Consider the following 20,518-nt stretch of genomic DNA (forward strand, 5'->3'; position numbering starts at 1 on the left):
CCCCAAATCCTCACATTTGAATTCTATCCATGTTCAAGGTCTAGCCCTGACCAAATACCTCCTTCCAGGAAGTCTGCTTTCAGAAACTCTCCACCCTGCTATTACACTGTCTTCATACCTTATCTGCTTAATGTGTCTTAGTTTCTTTGAGGGAAAAGCCCGAATTGAATGCTTCTTTATTTCCCATCTACTGTCTTATAATGAATCCTGCCCTGGTGGGTGATCTTTGAGGGTCCAATCCCAGTGTTGAGAACAGGATTGCATGTGAGTAAAAGCCTAACCCAAGTTCACTACATTTATGATGTAAGGTTATTGTTTAGTCACTAAGTTGTGTCTGACTCTTTTGCAACCCCGTAGACTGCAGCCTGCCAGGCTCCTCTATCAGTGGGATTTCCCAGGGAAGAATACTGGGGTGGGTTGCCATTTCCTTCTCCAGGGGCTCTTCCTGAGTGAGGGATTGAACCTGCATCTCCTGCATTGGCAGGCAGATTCTTTACCACTGAGCCACCAGGGAAGCTCATGATGTAAGATGGACAGGAAGTAAAATAATATATAAAACAAGACATAATTAAAGGAGAGGAGACAAACTCGAGTTTTCCCCTTATGTACATCATCATTTGAACTGTCACTTCTGACAGACACCAGATGAAGCCTCGGGCTGCAGCGAGCACTCACATAGTGTCCTATGGTGCTGGCGTAGGTGTCGGCGATCCAGGACATCTCCCGTTCGCCGGTGCTCATGTCGGGGGCGGGCACATCGACGCCAGGGCCTGGGGACACACAGAAAGGGCACGGCACCGATGTTTAAGGCAGATTATCTCAAACACATCCTTGCAGTTCTCCATAATAACAAGGCTACCATGGCTAGAAAACTTCAGATTTCATCTAGGTTACCAATTCAAATCATAGACACACTACATGTTCCATTACAAAACGGACACACACAGCATTACATAGCTTTTCCCACTTGCTATGAGTTTGGAAATTAGCTCTGTACAACAGATACACCACTCAAGAGACTTCTGAATGTGCAAGCATAGGCAAACCAGTTTAGCCTCTCTCGGCCTCAGTTCCTTAAACTGCACTTAGAGAGCATGGTGGCACAAGGAGGCTGCAGCCAGAAGGCTGTGTGTGTGTGTGTGTGTGTGCAGGCTGCAGTTAGAAAGTTATGTGTGTGTGTGTATGTGCAGGCTGCAGCTAGAAGGCTATGTGTATGTGTGTGTGTGTGTGTGTGTGTGTGTGTATGGCAGCTAGAAGGCCATGTGTGCGGCACAGCACAGTGACACACCTGCTTCCTGGGGATGGAAGCCCTCCTCACCAAGTAGAAAAAGCAAAAACACATGTTGCGGAGGCAACGATGTTAAGCCCATAAGACTTTTACCTGTGACAGAACCCTGCTTTGACCTATTATTAAAAGCTTACTCTGTACAGAAAGTTTTAGACCTTGGCTTTCAGTTCCTCAGAGCAGCAAATTAAATGGTTTGAAGGTAACAAGAAGTTAGCCCACAGGCAGTGACAAGTAACGACGACAGTCCTAATGCTGATGTCCTATGAGATCTCAGATGGAAATGTATTAAGTGGTGCCCGCTTAAATCTGTAAAGGCAGGAATATATAGAAATATACTCATCAAAATGGTAAGTAAGAATACAAAACAACCTGTTTAGTGGATTAGTTAACTAAAATACAGTATATCATGCAAAGAAATACTATTCAGCAGTTACGAAGAATGACGTGCACCCATGTAAATGACTTGGAATCATCATTAAAACGTACATGTGGAGGAAAAAGCAGGTTTGTATAGCAAGTCTAAGTTCCCATCCATATAAATCTCTTTCTTTATACACTTGTTATTGTTTAGTCACTACGCTGTGTCAGACTCTCTGCAAGCCCCTAGACTGTAGCCTGCCAGACTCTTCTGTCCATGGAATTTTCCAGGCAAGAATACTGGAGTAGGCTGCTATTTCCTTCTTTAGGGAATCTTCCCAACCTAGGGATCAAACTTTGTGTCTCCTGCAAGTTTGGGAGGCAGATTCTTTACCAGTGAACCACTAGAGAAGTTCTTCTCTATATATACCTATGTGTAATCACTATACTTATTTCCATATAAATGTATGCAGAGGTTTAGAAAGGTAAACTTTTTCACTGTATTTAGAGTTCAGTCTTGTTTATAACTTTCTATATTGTTTCAACTGTAAAATACAAACTCATTACCTTTATAAAAAGAAAACCACAACGTTAACATGACAAATTGCTCCTGCATCCTTTTAGAGGTTCCCAGATGGCTCAGTAGTAAAGAATTCACCTGCAATGCAGTAAGCACGGTTCGATCCCTGGGTCGGGAAGATCCCCCGGAGAAGGAAATGGCAGCCCACTCCAGTATTCTTGCCTGAGATATCCCGTGGACAGAGGAGCACGGAAGGCTACAGTCTGTGGGGCTGCACATGACTCAGGGACTAAACCATTACCACCACCACCCAAAGTAAAACCACGAAGCATTATTACTACTCCATACAAAATCAACGTATAGGGATGCACAGATTACAAACAATTCCCGAGTTACAGGTAAATTCTCAAATACCTTACAAAGTACAGGTGTGAAAGTCTAGCCTTTTAACACTCAATCCTGTACCAATAAAATAAGATAAAAAGTTGACTGAAAAAAGCACCTGCTTTCGCAGGAATACAGAGGTAAAGCTAAACAGGTAATTTTGGTGCACAGAGATATAGGGGGATGAGAAGGGAGCTCCACAGTTTAAAAGACGATATCCAAACGCACATAACAGAATTAACACCCTTTCACAAACTAAAAAAAAAGAAAAACGAAGGACCACTTCTCAGTTCATTCTATGAGGCCAGAACCCTGCTTTGACCTATTATTAAAAGCTTACTCTGTACAGAAAGTTTTAGACCTTGGCTTTCAGTTCCTCAGAGCAGCAAATTAAATGGTTTGAAGGTAACAAGAAGTTAGCCCACAGGCAGTGACAAGTAACGACGACAGTCCTAATGCTGATGTCCTGTGAGATCTCAGATGGAAATGTATTAAGTGGTGCCTGCTTAAATCTGTAAAGGCAGGAATATATAGAAATATACTCATCAAAATGGTAAGTAAGAATACAAAACAACCTGTTTAGTGGATTAGTTAACTAAAATACAGTATATCATGCTTTCATTCTTGATATGAAAGACTTCATAAGAATACTGAAGACCAGTATCTCTTAGAACAGTATCAGAAAAAATAAAATACTTATGAATAAACTTAACAGCAGTACAAAACTTGTACCTAGAAAACTGTAAAATACGAGTAAACAAACGGAAAGACATTCAGTACTCATGGACGGGAAGACTCACTATGGTTAAGATGGCAACACACAACAGATAAGTCAACAGATTCAAAGTATCCCTACCAAAACCCCAGGTTACAATATTTTTTTTTTTTTTTGCAGAAATTGAAAAGCTGACCTTAAACTCATTCAATATGACAGGGCTAGGACCCAGACTCAGGTCTAACTCATAATCTGAAACTCTGTGGAAAGGCAAGTCAGAAAATAACTGAAATGATGCCAATTCCTAAGGTTTGCTCAGGACTAATTCTGTGCCCTAGAGAGAGGAAAAGAAAGCCAACTGCCTCCCTCTTAGGCTACAAAGCTTTCTGGGCCCAGATGTCAGCTTAGTTGCAGAGTGGCTTAGTAAAGCTTTTATACATAAACAAAAAAGTTAAATTGCTAATATTTAAGCTTTCAGTATTTCAAGGAATCACTTTTTAACCTTTGAAATTACAGGGTTCTTATCAATATAGAGAAAATTAAGTTGTATATACTCTATATACGGGCAAAAAATACAACTGAATAAAGTCTGATATCACTCAAGACTATTAACTATGTTTGAGATTTAAGCTAAGCTATGATGCAAAACATCATGCAGGCGACCGGGATCAGTAGTTACTCTGTCGCTGCGTGAGTGCTCCCCCTGTACAGTGGCTGCAAGCAAAGCCCACAGCAGCGCCAGGGAGGCTGCGTGCCAAGAACCCAGACGCCTTCTACACTATGGAAGACAGGACAAGTCTAGTAAAGGTCTCGTGTTACCAGAAGGGGAAAACTTCAAAATAGGAACACATTAAGTCAATAGGAACTTGTCAACAGTGAGAAGAATACTGAGAAAGAAAAACAGAGGGTCAGGAAAACAGAAAAAGGAGCTTTTCTTTCCTGTTTAGTTTTCTGAGTTTACTATGTTAAACTACGGTAGCAAAATTCTATCAAACGATTTTATTTATTTTTTTTTTACCACAGATCAGAATCTTTCAGGACAACAGGTTTAATTTGCTTGAAACTTAAAAGGATTACATAATAATTATGCATCAAAGAATATTCACATCTCACACAAAATAATGTATGATACACATAATACTAGGATACAAAAACATAAAATGAGTGTCAGTACCCTCAGAAATTTAGTCTGCCTGGCAAAAGCTCCTAGTAACAAACATTAGGGGCCCCAGGAATCAGCCAGTGATGGCCGAGTGAGTCATCAGAATGAGCCCCACACCTCCCAGCCTGCGCCCACTTCTCTGAAGGGAAAGGCCTGCTTCAGCCTCTGATTCCAAATAGCATGTTTTCTCACTGCTTTCAGAACAGGATTACTATTGCAAAACTCCTTTTCACATATTAAAAATTATTTATGATGAAGGTATTATGTAGTTCCTGAAATCTTTTTGGATGCCACCACTGTTGACTGTGCTTGTGGTTCAATGCTGTTACAGGGTTCAAGAACCTTATACGTTACGTCTGTACAGGAGAAGAGGTGCAGGCGGCCTCTGCCGCTGTCCACTGGGATCGTGAGCTGTTCTCTTAGAGCGGAGTCCAAACGTGCCCTGGTGTGCTCACCACGTTTAACACAGAACCCAATTTCTCAGAGGAAAAGGACAAGCCCATCCATGTCTGTATCCATATACAGACAAAAGCAGGGGTTTAGAATTATGACAACTACTTTTCAGATGTTCCCACACTGTGGAAACCTACACGGCAATACTTACCAATAAAGCCCTTCTTGGCCAGCTCCATGGTGAACCTCCTTGTGATCTTTTCCAATTCATTATCCTGTAAAGGAAAAAGGGGGAAACATGACAACAATGAGAAAATAATTTTTGATAGAAAAACCACTAGAGGAGATAACTAACCGTTGCATCCTATTTTCTACTTATGGAACATTTTCATATTATCTTGTGTAATCTTCAGAAAAACAGCTCCTAAAGTAGGCATTTCCATTTTAAATGGAAATTAAATTTTACATTTCTGAGACCAAAAATTAGGTTACCTAAGAAGGACAGGGAAGTCTAGCATGCCGCAGCCCATGGGGTCGCAGAGCTGGACAAGATGTAGTGACTGAGTAACAAGCAACAAAGAGCAGCATAGTGCTCACCCTTGTCCTTCTTGTATCAATACAGGAGTCTATGAGCAATCCTCAGGGTTTATTTTCATCTAATCACAATTTTAAAAACATAGATATTGTTTGTATGCAGATATTAATTCATATAATTTATTAAACAATACAGAGGCTAATTAGTAACATTAACTTGGAATTGATAGGATAAATAATATTTTTACCAAACTACATACACTAGAACCTTGAGATCCCAACATAAAAACCTCAGATCATAGTTGTATTAGTATATGATATATTTATATATAGTATATTTACATTATAGCCATATTTAATAAACATGTACACAAATGCCTAAGAATATGAATGTATACTTATTACCTTTTAACCAAGTAGGAAAACAAAAAAGGACATTGATGTAAGCAGGTGAACCTTTATATGGCAGAACATTCAATGAGTTAGCTGCCTGCTTGTTTTTTCATTGCTTTTTAAAGCAACAGGACCCATTAATCTCACGGGTATTAGGGATGCGCAGAAGCACAGTGATTTCAAGCCCTTTGCAGAGGCGCCATGTGCACTAGTGTCATTTTGGTACTTACAGTGTAGTTCTTGGGATTGATCTTCACACCAGCTTTGGCACCCCCAAATGGCACATCTGAAAGAGAAGTTTGAAAGCTGTTATTCCATATAAAGGATAAAAGACTTAAAAAGGCAGAAAGCACTATGTAATACTATAAAAGTGTGATGCTTTTAGCTTTAGTTTCAGAAGGTTCAGTAAATAAGCCCACAATGATCTTTCCTAAAATGATGTAATATAAATTCTAAGAATATACAAATTATAGTGCATATCTAATCCGAGTGCCTTACTATGTCTAAAATGTAACAAAGTATTTTTCTTGTACTATGGTTTGGTCTTATTTACAGAGTATAGAAAGGGATTTAAACAAATATCTACACTTCAGGAAAATTCAGTTAATTCCTATAAAAAGTCTCCCATTTAGAAAAAGGTAAATCAAGACTTACAGAAAAAAACGATGTAAGTCTTTCGCAACCTAAAAAAAGCAAAACAAACCCCAAAGACTTCTCCTAAGGTATATTTCTCTAACATCTTAAAAGTAACCTTGTATGCAAACATTTTCCCACAGTTCTTATTAGGTAGCAACAAAGGAGACCACTTACCAACCACTGCACACTTATATGTCATCAGAGAAGCCAGAGCTTTCACTTCATCTACACTCACATCAGTGCTGTAACGGATACCTGGTTGTTAAAAAAAAAAAAAAAAAAAAAGATGGGGTGAGAAAGGAGGGGATGTATTTAGAACATCCTTCCAGCATGTTAAAAATAGAAGAACTCAAAAATGTCCACACTTTTTAAAGAACAATTAAAGTAGCTTATCATTAAAGAGTCAGAACAGATGGAGTTCCCTGGTGTCCCAGTGGTTAAGACTTTGCCTTCCACGCAAGGAGTACAGGTTTGATCCCTGGTCAGAGAACTAAGATCCTGTATGCCCCAAAAGAATGAGCACTGAATTTGATTCAAGTATTCTGATATTTTAGAGAAAAAGATTTGCCCACAAAGGTCTGTATAGTCAAAGCTATGGTTTTTCCAGCAGTCATGTACGGATATGAGAGCTGGACCATAGAAAACGCTGGGCACCAAAGAACTGATGCTTTTGAATTGTGGTGCTGGAGATGACTTGAGCCCCTTGGATAGCAAGGAGATTGAACCAATCAATCCTAAAGGAAATCAACCCTGAAAATTCATTGGAAAGACTGATGCTGAAGCTCCAATATTTTGGCCACCAACACAGAAAGCTGACCCACTGGAAAAGATCCTGATGCTGGGAAAGACCGAGGGCAGGAGGAGAAGGGGCGACAGAGGATGAGATGGTTTGATGGCATCACCGACTCAATGGACATAAATTTGAGCTAATTCTGGGAGACAGTGGAGGACAGAGGAGCCTGGTGTGCTGCAGTCCATGGGGTCACAAAGAGTCAGGCATGACTTAGCAACTGAATAACAACATAGATACTTAAATGTATATAATATATAAAACATATGCACACCACATCTTTATCTGCTCATCTGTTGGACACTTCGAGTGCTTCCATATTTTGGCTATTACAAATAATGCTGCTTCTAAACACTGAGGTGCATGTATCTTTTTGAAATTAGTATTTTCATTTTTTTTCATATACATTCCCAGAAGTGGAACTGCTAAATCATATGGTAGCTCTATCTTTATTTTTCCTGAGGCACCTCCAGTTTTCCAGAAATTGGCTGCACCAATTAACACTCCCACCAACTCTACTGTGTGTGCTCCCTTTTCTCTACTCCCTCACCAACGTTTGCTATTTGTGGTCTTCCATTTTTAAATTAGATTGTCTTTTTAGTATGGAGTTGTAGGAGCTGTTTACATACTTTAGATATTTAACCCAAATGTTTTCTCCCAGCCAGTAGATAATGTCTTTTCACTTTGTTGCTGGTTTCCTTTGCCTTAGGAGACAGATCCAAAAAAAATACTGCTATGATTTATGTCAGAGTGTTCTGCCTTTGTTTTTCTCTAAAAGTTTTATGGTTTCCGATCTTACCTTTAGGTCTTTAAGTTTTGAGTTTATTTTTGAATCTTTTCCCAATTGTATATTCTTGCGTCCTTTGTTGTAGATTAATTGACTGCAAGTTTGTGGGCTTATTTATGGGCTCTCTATTCTGTTCCATTGATCTGTGTGTCTTTTTTGTGCCAGAAATACACTGTTTTGATTGCTGTAACTTTGTAGTATAGTCTGAAGTCAGGGAGCATGATACCACCAGCTTTATTCTTTTTTTCTCCAGGTTGTTTTGGCTATACAAGATCTTCTGTGGTTCCATACAAATTTTAGTTTTTCTAGTTCTTTGAAAAACTGTTATGAGATTTTGATAGGGGTTACATTAAACCCATTGATTACTTTGGGTATTATGAACATTTTAATATTATGAATTCTTCCAATCTATGAACACAGGATATTTTCCACTTCTTTTTATCTTCAATTTCCTTCATTAACATCTTAGGTCTTTTATCTCCTTGGTTAAGCTAAAAAATTGCTTAAATACTAAAATGTGTTTATACAAATTAATGAATAGGCATTACTTAGGCATGTTACTAGGGCTTCCCTGGTGGCTCAGCAGTAGTCTGTCTGCAATGCAGGAGCCCTGGGTTTGATCCCTGGGTTGGGAAGATACCCTGGAGGAGGGTATGACAACCCACTCTAGGACGCTTGCCTAGAGAATCACATAGACACAGGAGCCTGGCAGGCTGCAGTCCATAGGGTTGCACAGAGTTGGACATGACTGAAGTGACTAAGCAGCAGGCATATCATTTAGTGGAAACTAAGCTAGGCCAGGAATCTGGGTTGGGTGTAGTGCCCATCATTTTCTAATAAGTGAATCCCCACCCAAATAGCAACTGCAATGGAAGTCTGCAGCTGCTCACCTGGTTGAGCAATGAGGTATAAGCAATGCTCTAGGCTTCACGCCAGAATTGCTTGGGATAATGTGTATGAGGCAGCTGGCACAGTGTCTGCATGTGGTTAATACTTCACTCTCAACTATTTTCATTTCTATAATAAGTATTACAAAGTAGTGGCAAATAGCAAAGAAATGTACATTTAAAAACTCTAAATGGATAGCATTTTAAGCAGTTCAATGAACTTTGATTACTTCTCAAGATAAATTCATACGGGTGGTAGAGTAGTGCACTATTAAGAACCAGCATTTTTCTTATTATATATAAAGCCCTTTTATCAGTGTGCTGTTAGAGTCTGTGCAGTTCAGTTCAGTCGCTCAGTTGTGTCCGACTCTTTACAATCCCATGAATCACAGCACGCCAGGCCTCCCTGTCCATCACTAACTCCTGGAGTTCACCCAAACTCATGTGCATTGAGTCGGTGATGCCATCCAGCCATCTCATCCTCTGTCATCCCCTTTTCCTCTTGCCCCCAATCCCTCCCAGCATCAGGGTCTTTTCCAATGAGTCAACTATTCGCATGAGGTAGCCAAAGTATTGGAGCTTCAGCCTCAGCATCAGTCTTTCCAATGAACACCAGGACTGATCTCCTTTAGGATGGACTGGTTTGATCTCCTTGCAGTCCAAGGGACTCTCAAGAGTCTTCTCCAACACCACAGTTCAAAAGCATCAATTCTTCAGTGCTCAGCTTTCTGTATAGTCCAACACTCACATCCATACATGACTACTGGAAAAACCATAGCCTTGACTAGACGGACCTTTGTTGGCAAAGTAATATCTCTGCTTTTGAATATGCTATCTAGGTTGGTCATAACTTTCCTTCCAAGGAGTAAGCGTCTTTTAATTTCATGGCTGCAGTCACCATCTGCGGTGATTTTGGAGCCCCTAAAAATAAAGTCTGACACTGTTTCCACTGTTTCCCCATCTATTTGCCATGAAGTGATGGGACCAGATGCTATGATCTTAGTTTTCTGAATGTTAAGCTTTAAGCCAACTTTTTCACTCTCCTCTTTCACTTTCATCAAGAGGCTTTTTAGTTCCTCTTCACTTTCTGCCACAAGGGCGGTGTCATCTGCATATCTGAGGTTATTGATACTTCTCCCTGCAATCTTGATTCCAGCTTGTGCTTCTTCCAGCCCAGTGTTTCTCATGATGGACTCTGCATATAAGTTAAATATATGAGTCTGTGCAAGTAGTCACTAAATTATATGAACTTCTTTTTTCTAAAAGACTTTTTTTTAATGTGGACCAGTTTTTTATTGAATTTGTTACAATATTGTTTCTGTTGTGTGTTTTAGTTTTTTCACCAGGAGGCATGTGAGATCTTAGCTCCTCAATCAGGGATCAAACCAGCACCCCCTGCATTAGAAGGGGAAGTCTTAACCACTGGACCACCAGGGAAGCCCCCCTTCCTTTCTTAAGTGGGGGAAAAGTTACTTTCCCTTACCCAGTGCTTATAACTAGTGCCTTCAATGAAAAACAGTGTGAAATGTTAACATTCAGAAATCAGAGAGAAATTTAAGTTCTAGACTTAAATGCTCACTGGAAACCAGACCCTCTTTCTACATGGTGTAAACAAAACGTCTGTTTTACTGCAGAAGTCCTGGAATGATGAGTCAGAAACTGTGCATGTAACAAAAAGCATGTTTCCACTGGATGGCACCAGGAATTCCTGTTTGTAAAGTGAACTTTTCTCTCCCAGCCACACCCATTTACAGAGTTCAGCTCAGACACTGAAGAACAGTAGTCACATAAATTACCTCTCATTCCACAGGCATTTTCTGCAGGCTAGGAACCAATGACGACTTCCAGTGAACTGAGGCAAGGGATGACTACAAGGAAAGCAGTGGAGTCAGGGGGATAAGCCTTGGAACAGATAAGGGCGGACACAGAGAGGAACCTAGAAACCCGTGCATGGGGTGCCTGGCCTAGAGAAGACATATGCTTTTATTTTAACTTTCTAATTAGTGATACATGAATGTTTTTAATTCTGGAAATCAGCAGATATACTAGTACAGAGTGACCCACACTATTAATCTGAGGGGGAAAAAAAACAACCTCAACAAGTACTCTGCACTAAACACTCGAGGTAACAGGTTAACAAACTCCAGTAATACAGGAAATTACCTACACCCAAGGGATAGGTAGTTACTCTTCCTCCTTTGGGATTGAAAATCAAAGAAAATTACTAAAAATATACTGCCACCTGAAAAATTCTTCATCACATTCTAGCTGATGCTAAGAATATGACTGCAAAGAAGACAATATTTCCACTAAATTTGTAAATTCAGTGGATTGGGAGATACTACATTAAGACAAAGTTACTCATAAAGCCAAATACCCTCATGCATAAAAGAAAATCAGAAAAACTTAAAACATTTTAAACCAAAATGAAGCAAGAAAGAAGGACCTTATTTTCAGTATGAATAGTCTCATTTTTTATAGAACCAAGCCTTTCTTTCCCTCTTTTCTGTGGCAGAGAAGGCTAAAGGTAAGTAAGACCAGAGATTGAATGGGATACAGGGCCAGAAACTAAAAGGAACAAACCTTATTAGAGAAATGGAGAAAAGTATGTCAGGGTTTTTGGGTATCGTAAAGTCTCAGAGCCTATGCTGACATTAGCATTACTAGTGTCTGGGAAGAGATCAGTTGGGTCTTTGAACAACAGATGTAATAATGGAGGTAGATGCTTCCAATGGAAAGCATAAGCCCACAGCTGGGCGCCCTAGAAAGGGAACTGGGTGATTAGAGGTGTGGACCACAGGCCTATCGTTGTAAGAAATGGGGGGTGGGGAAACGAATACATTAGAAGGTTGGGACTAACATATACACACTATATAAAACAGATCAACAAAGACCTACTGTATGGGTAGGTCTACTGTATAGGAATTGTACTCAGTGCTCTGTAATAACTTCTATGGGAAAGAATCTGAAAAATAGAAATAAACATATGTGTAACTCAACCACTATGCTGTACACCTGAAACTAACACTGCAAATTAACTGTACTGCAATGTAAAACGAAAATTAAAAAGGAGACCGAAACGGGGTCTAAAGTCAAGGACCACGGCTGACAGTAATCTGTGCTTTCAATTCACCAGAGTAAACCAAAGAAACACCACCCATGACAATGTTTATTACTTATCAAACTTGGTAACATTGGAGGAAGGCTTGGTAATAGAACTTTGTAATCATTCCTTCGATTCCCCAGAGAAGTTAACCTAATATATACTTATTTTGAGCTAACTAGTAACCAGATGTTTGAAAAGAACATCAGTGAAATGCAGACATCTGCAAACCACACACAGCATGAAATGTGTCTCAGCCTTTTAACTTAATTACCAAAGGTTTCCCTTACTACCTTCAAGAGCCTAAGACTGGCGTACAGTAAGTTTTTCTAGAAGGAAAAAAATCGAAAGCAAAAACTGGCTACGTTGCTATGGTGGTAAAGAAAACACAAGAGCTGATTACACTGAAAAAGATGCAGTGAAAACCACTACTGAGTAGCTTGAATTTTTCTTCCTTTTCCTAGGTGACTCAGAATCAAAACATACAAAAAGCTCTTAGTGACTAAGGAAGCTTTGTTTTTTATGATGAATCATTAACTAAATACATTCATGTAAATTCAAATGGTTGTAAATGTCACTTGAACCTGGATCTTTTAATAGGGTTTGATTTATGGATTAGAAATTCAATTCCCACCTGTACTGTGTCTTTTCAGAAACTATACTCAATAGCCAAGAGTTCTGCTACAAGCATGAAGTGAAGTGAAGTCGCTCAGTCGTGTCTGACTCTCTGCGACCCTATGGACTGTAGCCCACCAGGCTCCTCAGTCCATGGGATTCTCCAGGCAAGAATACTGGAGTGGGTTTCCATTTCCTTCTCCAGGGGATCTTCCTGACCCAGAGATCGAACCCGGGTCTCCCGCATTCCAGGCAGACGCTTTAACCTCTGAGCTACCAGGGAAGCCCTGGCATAGAAACCACAAGAATAGAAACCCATAAAGGGAAAGAGGACTTAACACTTATTAAAGTTCTCGCACTACTACACTTGGCATTGACTCATTAGAGCCTATTTTCTCAATAATATAATCCCCTAATTCGCAATGAAAGAACATAACTTAATTTAAAGTGAGGAGAGAAGGCAAAGAAGCAGTGAGAAACCAGTACCTACCCACCAGCAAGTAAAGGCCATAGAAAAGACTCAAAGTCTCACAAAAATTCCTTCAGCCTCAGGAAGGAGTATTTAGTTCAGGAGCTAAGGACTGCTTTTGAAAGTATCCATGTAAGAAGGCAGGGAACACTTCACCGTTTTAACCTATTATCAAAATTTTTATTTTAAGCACTTTGAAGAGGTAAATCTTAGCTTTCTGGAAGTTAATGTTTAGCAGATGCTGAGAAAATGGAATGGAAAATGTATTTCTTTCCATTAAAATTTCAAAATTACATAACATATATGCCTGTTTTCATCAAAATTCAAATAAGGAAAAGCAGATGTCTCCTGATTACCACTTATGACATCATTCTTTAGGGGTGAATATTCTTAGCAACTTAAATGTATACGTATCCTTCCAAGTCATTCCCCTGCATTTCTGTATATACATATCTATAGAACATACAGCTCTGTTTTGTGCTTAAGTATTTAACTTACTGCCCAATGGATGGAGGAAAGAATATGCATTAGAGGGGGGAGGGAAGATTCTGTTAATTTTTGTTTTATTGATTCCTTACTCTGATAATACTACTAAACTTAGTCACACCTTCATACTAAAGAGGTCTTGGGAATGATGCTAGTAAGCCTTGTGAATATACAGTAGGTAACATTTAGTAAAAGACAACAATTTGTTATAAAAAGGTTCAAAGAGGTAAAGGCTCAAACTTTCAGGTATCTAGTTTCATATCTATTATTTACAAGTCTAGGAGATATCTGAGAGGGATCTTAAGAGAGGAAGAGAAGAATTATAGGGATATTGGACACAAGGTAGGGACAGGTACCACAGGGACTATACTTTGCAAGGATAAAGTTGAGAAAAATGTATGCCTGTGTTTTTTCCTAAGGATCATTTTATACCAGACTTCCTTTATTTTCAAAGTCCAATCCTCTTTCCTCGTAACACTTCTTTCCCCAATACCAGTTTTTCTACCAGCATCGCAGAGGAGAAAACCGAGTTATCTTTGACTCTCCATTCCATGTACCCTACCTGTAGGGGAATCCTGAAGCTATCAAGGAGCCAAGAATTGGTTCATCAGAAAAGGTGCTCGTATTCACCCAGGAAATTCCAAGGGCTTTAGGAACTCTGTATAGGATGCTCCTGCCATCCCCCATAACTCTGGAAATTACAAGGATTTCAGGGCCTCTGTGTTAGCAACTAGAGTCAAAGGCCAAATATTAAAACAACGGGCACACTCAGAACCCCTATCACTCAGGAAATTACATGGGTTTTAGAAGCTCTGTATTAGTAATCAAATGAATATTTACACTATAAAACCTTTTCACTATTTACAAACACAGTCTGTCTTCAGGATCCCAACACACAGTCCTGCCTCCTGCTAGAGCTATCGTCACCTCCTCTTTGACATCTCTTTATCTGAAATGACCTTTTCCCAATCTAAGTCCTATCCAGCTTTACCTACCTCTAGACAGTCTTTCTCTGGCATCTTCCTTGAACTCCTACTGCAGCAACATATTATTCAGAGTGCTTTCAACTGTGTCACTAGAATCCGCCTGCAATGCAGGAGACCAGGGTTCCATCCCTGGGTTGGGAAGATCCCCTGGAGAAGGGAATGGCTAACCACTCCAGAATTCTTGCCTGGAGAATTCCATGGACAAAGGAGCCTGGTGGACTACTGTCCATGGGGTTGCACAGTCGGAGACGACTGAACGGCTAACGCTTTTTAGGAAAGGAAAGTCAATCTTTATAATTGTTATTTGTGTCATCTTTCACATTTTCAACTAGCCAAGAAGCAATTCAGAAACAGTAGAAGGTCTGAGAGACTTTCGCCAGGAACAGTCAAGAGAAATAATAGCGATTCATGATCAAGTTTGCTTAGTTTATAGGAAGAGACACCCAGAAGAAAGCCATTTTAAAAATTATTGCACTGACTAGTAATAAATTTTGATTAACTCTTACATGAGTCAATTTTTAACTTTTTACATGAATAAATCCAGACAGTAAAGACTAAGAAGGTGGGTGCCGGAATCATATGGCTAGAACCTGAACTGAACCCTACTACTTACGGCTGTGTAACCCCCGCCAAAGAAGACCTCATTCTCTAACCTTAGTATCTGCATCAGAAAATCTGGGTCAACAGTGCATTCACGAGGTTGTTCTGAGGAATCAAAGCAGTGATGTCTGAACCGCTCTTAGCAAAATGAACGGTGCAGGACTCAACCCATGTTATCTGTCCCTTGTTTTGCCAGTCGACCCTGGCGAAGGCAGGCTCTCCCAGGTACAGCTGCCTGTTGGAAGGCAATCGGAAACATTCTGAGCAGCCCTCTCTCAGACTGTCTTCTTGGCCTTCAGAAAAACTCTCCTGCCTTCATTAGTAGTATTTCATACGTTAACACTTCAGTCTCGATAGTGTGTACTTCCATCTGCGTTAACTTCTGCCTCTGGAAAGGCGAAAACATTGATTCATCTGGATAGCTAGGTCAGTTCTAGATAACAGTTGTGGTCTTAAGACTGTTCACGGTTATCTTGTAGGAAAGGATTGGGAATACAGCTGCTTCATTTTATAACTTTCACAAATATTCACAAAAATTACTCACAATTATTCACAAACGTTCACAGATTATTAGAACATTTGTATTTTAACAGGGATTTGTTGGGTGGAGCAGTTATGGGCCCATTTATGAATCAACATGCTTCATTAAAGTGCTATTAAAGGTTTTTCCCTTCATTATTTATAACAACCTAATTATTATGCAAAATAATCAGAAAAAAAAAAAGTCTCGTGTCAGAGACTATATAGCCTAGGAGTTTTCAACATCCAGAAGTTGATATTTTAGTCTTTATTGGTTCTTGGCAAAGCCCTCAGTTATCTTTAACATAACTGGATATGAAACAATTTTATTAAGCAATCTAAATTATCACTAACAGCGCTAAAGCCAATTTCTTCCCACTATATAAGTTACAAAGTCTAAGTAATTCTCTACACTTAGCAATTTAAACGTCAGTTTTACTGGAGTTTGATACATACTATTGATGTTTGTCCTCAAATTTTTGACACCCCAATTCCTGCAACGTGTCCTTTGCATAATGAATAGTGTTTGTCTTTCTGCATATGGGGTTTTTACTGCCAAAGCAAACTAGCTAGAGGAATTCACACAAAGCGACAGGAAGACTGAAGGACAATCAGGTCTCTTGTATAGGTCTCCTCCATTATCATGGCTTTTCATTCCCTAGTATTTTGGGGGAAAGCATCTGGCTCCATGAAATACAAAGACTGTTATAACAGCAACACCAATTCATATTTAACTAAACAATATTAAAAAGAACAACGGGGCTACTACCACAGGGCTAAGGGCTAGAGGGCAGAAGATATATAAGCTACCTGTGCTCTAAATGAACTTTCAGATTGAGTTAAATGTAGAGATACATACTCACTCTAAAAATACTACACAGTGTGAATTTATTCAAACTTACCTATGTTTTGACCATTGTCAATTCAGCATAAGAGAAATAAATCTGAAACATTTTCTTTCAGTGAAAGCAGAGGAAGTCTCATTTTGAAACAGTATCAGTACTTTCTACAGTTTTCCCCAAAGTACTACTATTTACCACAAAATTAGATCCCAAAGGCTGAAGGGGAGCTTCGATACAGTATTAACTCCAACCCTTATGCGCTTCCCTGCCCCACCCCCTACATTCAGCTGCCCAAAGACAACAACAAAGACCATCTACCTCCTACTGTTTCTTTTTTGCATTTTGGTTCTTAAAAAATAAGTCAATGGGTTAATATACACTTTTTTTGGGTGCTGACATTTGCAGCTAAATAAGACAATGTATCAGAATTACATCAGCTTTATTTAAATGATAATTTTAGAAAGTTCTGAGAGGAAAAACCAGTCACAGGAATTTGGACTCAACATTTTTAGTCTCAGGACTAAAAGGGACTGGGGGATGGGAGGACTGGAGAGAAGAGAAAGTAAATTGACTCTTACATCAGTGAACTGCTAGCATCAATCTCTCTACTTCTCTCCAATGAGTTAAATAATTTTTCTTCTAAAAAGGTACATTAATCTCAGGTAGAACCACAGCCAATAAAACCAGAGGGTTTATTCTGAGAATGTTAATAGGAATAATCACCGATAATGTTTTCTGTTAATCTTTGCTGAAAGTATCTAAGGCCTCTCTTGAAACTTTCCATCAGAGCATGAAGCACACTCTTTTGCAATTCCTTAACAGATGTAAACCTACTGGCTTCCTTTAAATATGGTATGTGGGAAAAGAGAAGCATAAAAACGTATGTGTTATTAAATATTTACTTGGTATAAAGTACACATTAGCCACCCTCAGTTCTTAAAACCACCTGTTTCCCTTACAGAGATTATAAATTAGATTGTTGTTTTGTTTCAACCTTAAGAATTTTATGTTGGAAAACTCAGGTGTAAGGTTGCTCTTGAAGAAAGATTAGAAAGCTGAGGATTGGAGAGAACGATGATGAAGAGCAAAGGGTCCTCCCCAACTCAAACAAGCTGGTTGAGAAGGCAGTTGAGTGAAGACGGGGAGAGAAGCGCGCTCAGGAGGGTAAATTCACATGGCTAATCCAAAGCATTTAAAAAGTCTCAATCACCTAATACATGTTGTATTTCTAAAATAGTTAATAACTTCCTTGTAGTATTTAACTAGAAGGGAAAAAGAAAAACCCACTGAAAGTAAGTCCTTCTTGGAATATACATTCTCTGCAATAAGATGGGGATGATAAATGGGTAGGAAGATTCCAGAGTGTCATGAAAGCAAAGTATGGAGGTCTACAGTACCTCTGTTTTGTAGATCATCTATTGAGTATCCTGTTCATTATCTTAAGCAATCTAAAATATGTTGAAGAGCCTTCATAGCTACATAATCCTTCCCAATCCCGCTCCCTCTGTATTCCTTAAGATAATATACTCATAAGTTTACACACGCTGATCTTTCATATTATCTTGCAATGCTTGCTACTACTTATTAGGTGCAATTCAGTTTCTGTTTATATGCTGGGATTTAGCAGTGCTTTCAGTAGCAAACCTTCTTGTAAACAGGATAAAAAGAACAGAGAATTGTATCTTAACATTCTAGTTACTAGAACCTTGTAGGAACAAGCGCTACAATAACAGTGCTTTCTACAGCTGATGCAATTTGTTAATGTTTTGGTATTAAAAACTATGGCAAGATGAAGAGGACTAACAGACTAGGGCAAACTTCAGTTGCTTTAGTGAGTTTGTGGAGCTGTGACTCATCATAGAGGAGGACCTGGCATAGAAGAACAGACTACAAGGAACTTCAAAGAAATGAACTCAGATCCTGCAGGAAAACAAATATAATGGTTTAGCTGCATATCTCTTAAGCAACTGGAAAATAATGTCAACAAGACACATAAACGTGATGTCCACTCTTCAGAAACAACAACAATTTAATATTTGCTAACTTGGCCTCTTCTAACATCTTTGCTTCTCTAGGGAGCCGGAATGTGAATTGCTGGTTTTGAGAATAAGGGATTGGAGAGCAAGAAGGCGGGCGATGTAGATGGACAGTGTGTGTTTTATATAGTACTGGGGCTGCAATGGGAAATCAGAGATCAAAGAAGTTCAAAAGTTGGTTTTAAAAGAGGAAACTGAGAGGTAGAGGATAATTAAGCTCTAAAGGTTAAGTCCTAGAAGTGGGTGGGGTCAATGCAAATTTAGCAAGAAGTAAAAGTAAATCATTAAGCAGTCTGAAGCAACCTTTGTTCCTGGGCTAAGAATGCCAGCAGAGCGCAAACTTTCCTCCTAGAGAGATTTCTAAAAATCATCCTTAGGAGTCAGCCAGTATAACAGAACACTGGACCTGATTTACTGAGACAAAGGGTCCAGCCCAACATCCTCTGTGCTTATTAGGCAACCTCCAGCTGGATTCTACCTCCCCGGGTTCTTTATTCTACACAATTTTTTAGTAGAAAAAAGTGGTTTTGCCACTGTTAAGCACGATTAAAAATGCACTGTGCGATTTTAAGGAGTAAAAAAGAGGGGAGCCTTTTTTTTTTTTGCTCAAAAAAAGCAATCTGACTGCAGAGGCCAAATATACAGACATTCAAAAACTACTACAAACCTGGTGACTATCAAATTCTAGCCGATTCAACTCCTTTCTTCAAGTACTTTCCCCCACTCAAACTCAAACGTGGTGCTAGCCTGGACCAGTACACACCCCCACAGCTACTTCATTCCATTGGCTGGCAGGCTGTCTTGCAGTCTACACCCTTTAGATCTACTTCGGTGTCTGTCTGATGTTACACTGTTCATGTATTACCATTTTGTGTGTGTGTGTACAAAGCTGCCACAGTAGGAAAATAATTTAAAAGATCGACTATAATTAATAAATTCATTTAGTTAGTAAAACTGTAGATTTCGATTCATTTTGTATGTTCCTGTACCATCTGTCACTACTGTGAAAGAGTGAAAAAATCCGAGAACAATTATTTCATGCTTTGCATTCGCTTGAGTCACAGAAGATCACAAAATCTTGCAGAGGCAGACAGATGTGTCTGTCATTTTCCTTTCTACAAGTGCTCTTCGTCAAGACCCACACTGTGTCACAGTGGCTAGGATCAAAAGAGCAGTGTAGTGTCTTCTGCATACAGCATCAACAAGCTCGCGGGGGGAGGACCAACTACGGGGGGGTGATGGAGCAGAAAATTCACTATCCATCGGAGCCTGACACAGCTGAGGCCGGGACCTGGGGGAACCGGGACAGCGTGGGAGGGCGACGGTACCAGCCCGGGCTGGGCTGAACGGTGAACCCCCGAGGCTGGAGGCCAGGCGGGGCGGGGCAGGGCACAAGGGGCTCACCTCCCTTGCAGGGCGTGCGGTGCTGGCTGTGCTGGGCCCGGTAGCCCTCGATGACTTCCCAGGAGCCGTCGTCGCGCCGGATGGGGAAGGACAGGCTCAGCACATGGTTGCAGGGCTTGATGATCCGCAGGATGCCACGCACCCGGTTCCGCTTCTGCTCCTCGGTCTCCCGGGTCTTGAGGTCCTCCACCAGCTTGTCCTCCACGATGCTGGCACCGCGGTCAAAGAAGCCCTCCACCATCTTGAAGAAGTTGGGGTCGTCCTCGCGGTCGGCCGCCGCCTCGCTGTAGTGTCGCCGAGCGGGTGGCACAAGCCCCGGCTGCGGGGCGGCGACGGCTGCGGCAGCCTGCCCGCGGGCCGGCCCAGCAGCACGGCCGAGTCGGCAGCCACGGAACCCAGGGCGGCGGGCCCGATGCGGGACAGCAGCAGCGCTTCACCCAGGCACCGGTACATGGCGGCGGGACGGAGGCCACGGAGGAGAGGCGCTCTCACAGGCCCGGAGACGGACGGAGGGAGGAAGGGCCCGGCGCGGGCTGCCCTTTTAAGCCACAGCTTCCTGCCTTCCTGGCTATCCCCTCCCCTCCGGCGCTAGCCGCCTAACGCGGAGGACGG

General features: G+C 40.6%; 1 protein-coding gene across 1 annotated transcript in view; it reads right to left on the reverse strand.

The window, feature by feature from the left end:
* GLUD1 (glutamate dehydrogenase 1) overlaps window positions 1-20,512 on the reverse strand; it is a 39,287-nt gene extending 18,775 nt beyond the window's left edge. Inside the window, 6 exon segments of the mRNA XM_010854392.1 lie at window positions 676-770; window positions 5,031-5,094; window positions 5,977-6,032; window positions 6,557-6,637; window positions 19,907-20,263; window positions 20,266-20,512. Of these exon segments, the coding sequence (XP_010852694.1) occupies window positions 676-770; window positions 5,031-5,094; window positions 5,977-6,032; window positions 6,557-6,637; window positions 19,907-20,263; window positions 20,266-20,359 (747 nt within the window). The 5' untranslated portion in view covers window positions 20,360-20,512.
* Between the last annotated feature and the right edge of the window lie 6 nt (window positions 20,513-20,518).

The sequence above is a fragment of the Bison bison genome, unplaced genomic scaffold (assembly GCF_000754665.1).
Source record: "Bison bison bison isolate TAMUID 2011002044 unplaced genomic scaffold, Bison_UMD1.0 scf7180017864341, whole genome shotgun sequence".
NCBI classification, from domain to species: domain Eukaryota; kingdom Metazoa; phylum Chordata; class Mammalia; order Artiodactyla; family Bovidae; genus Bison; species Bison bison.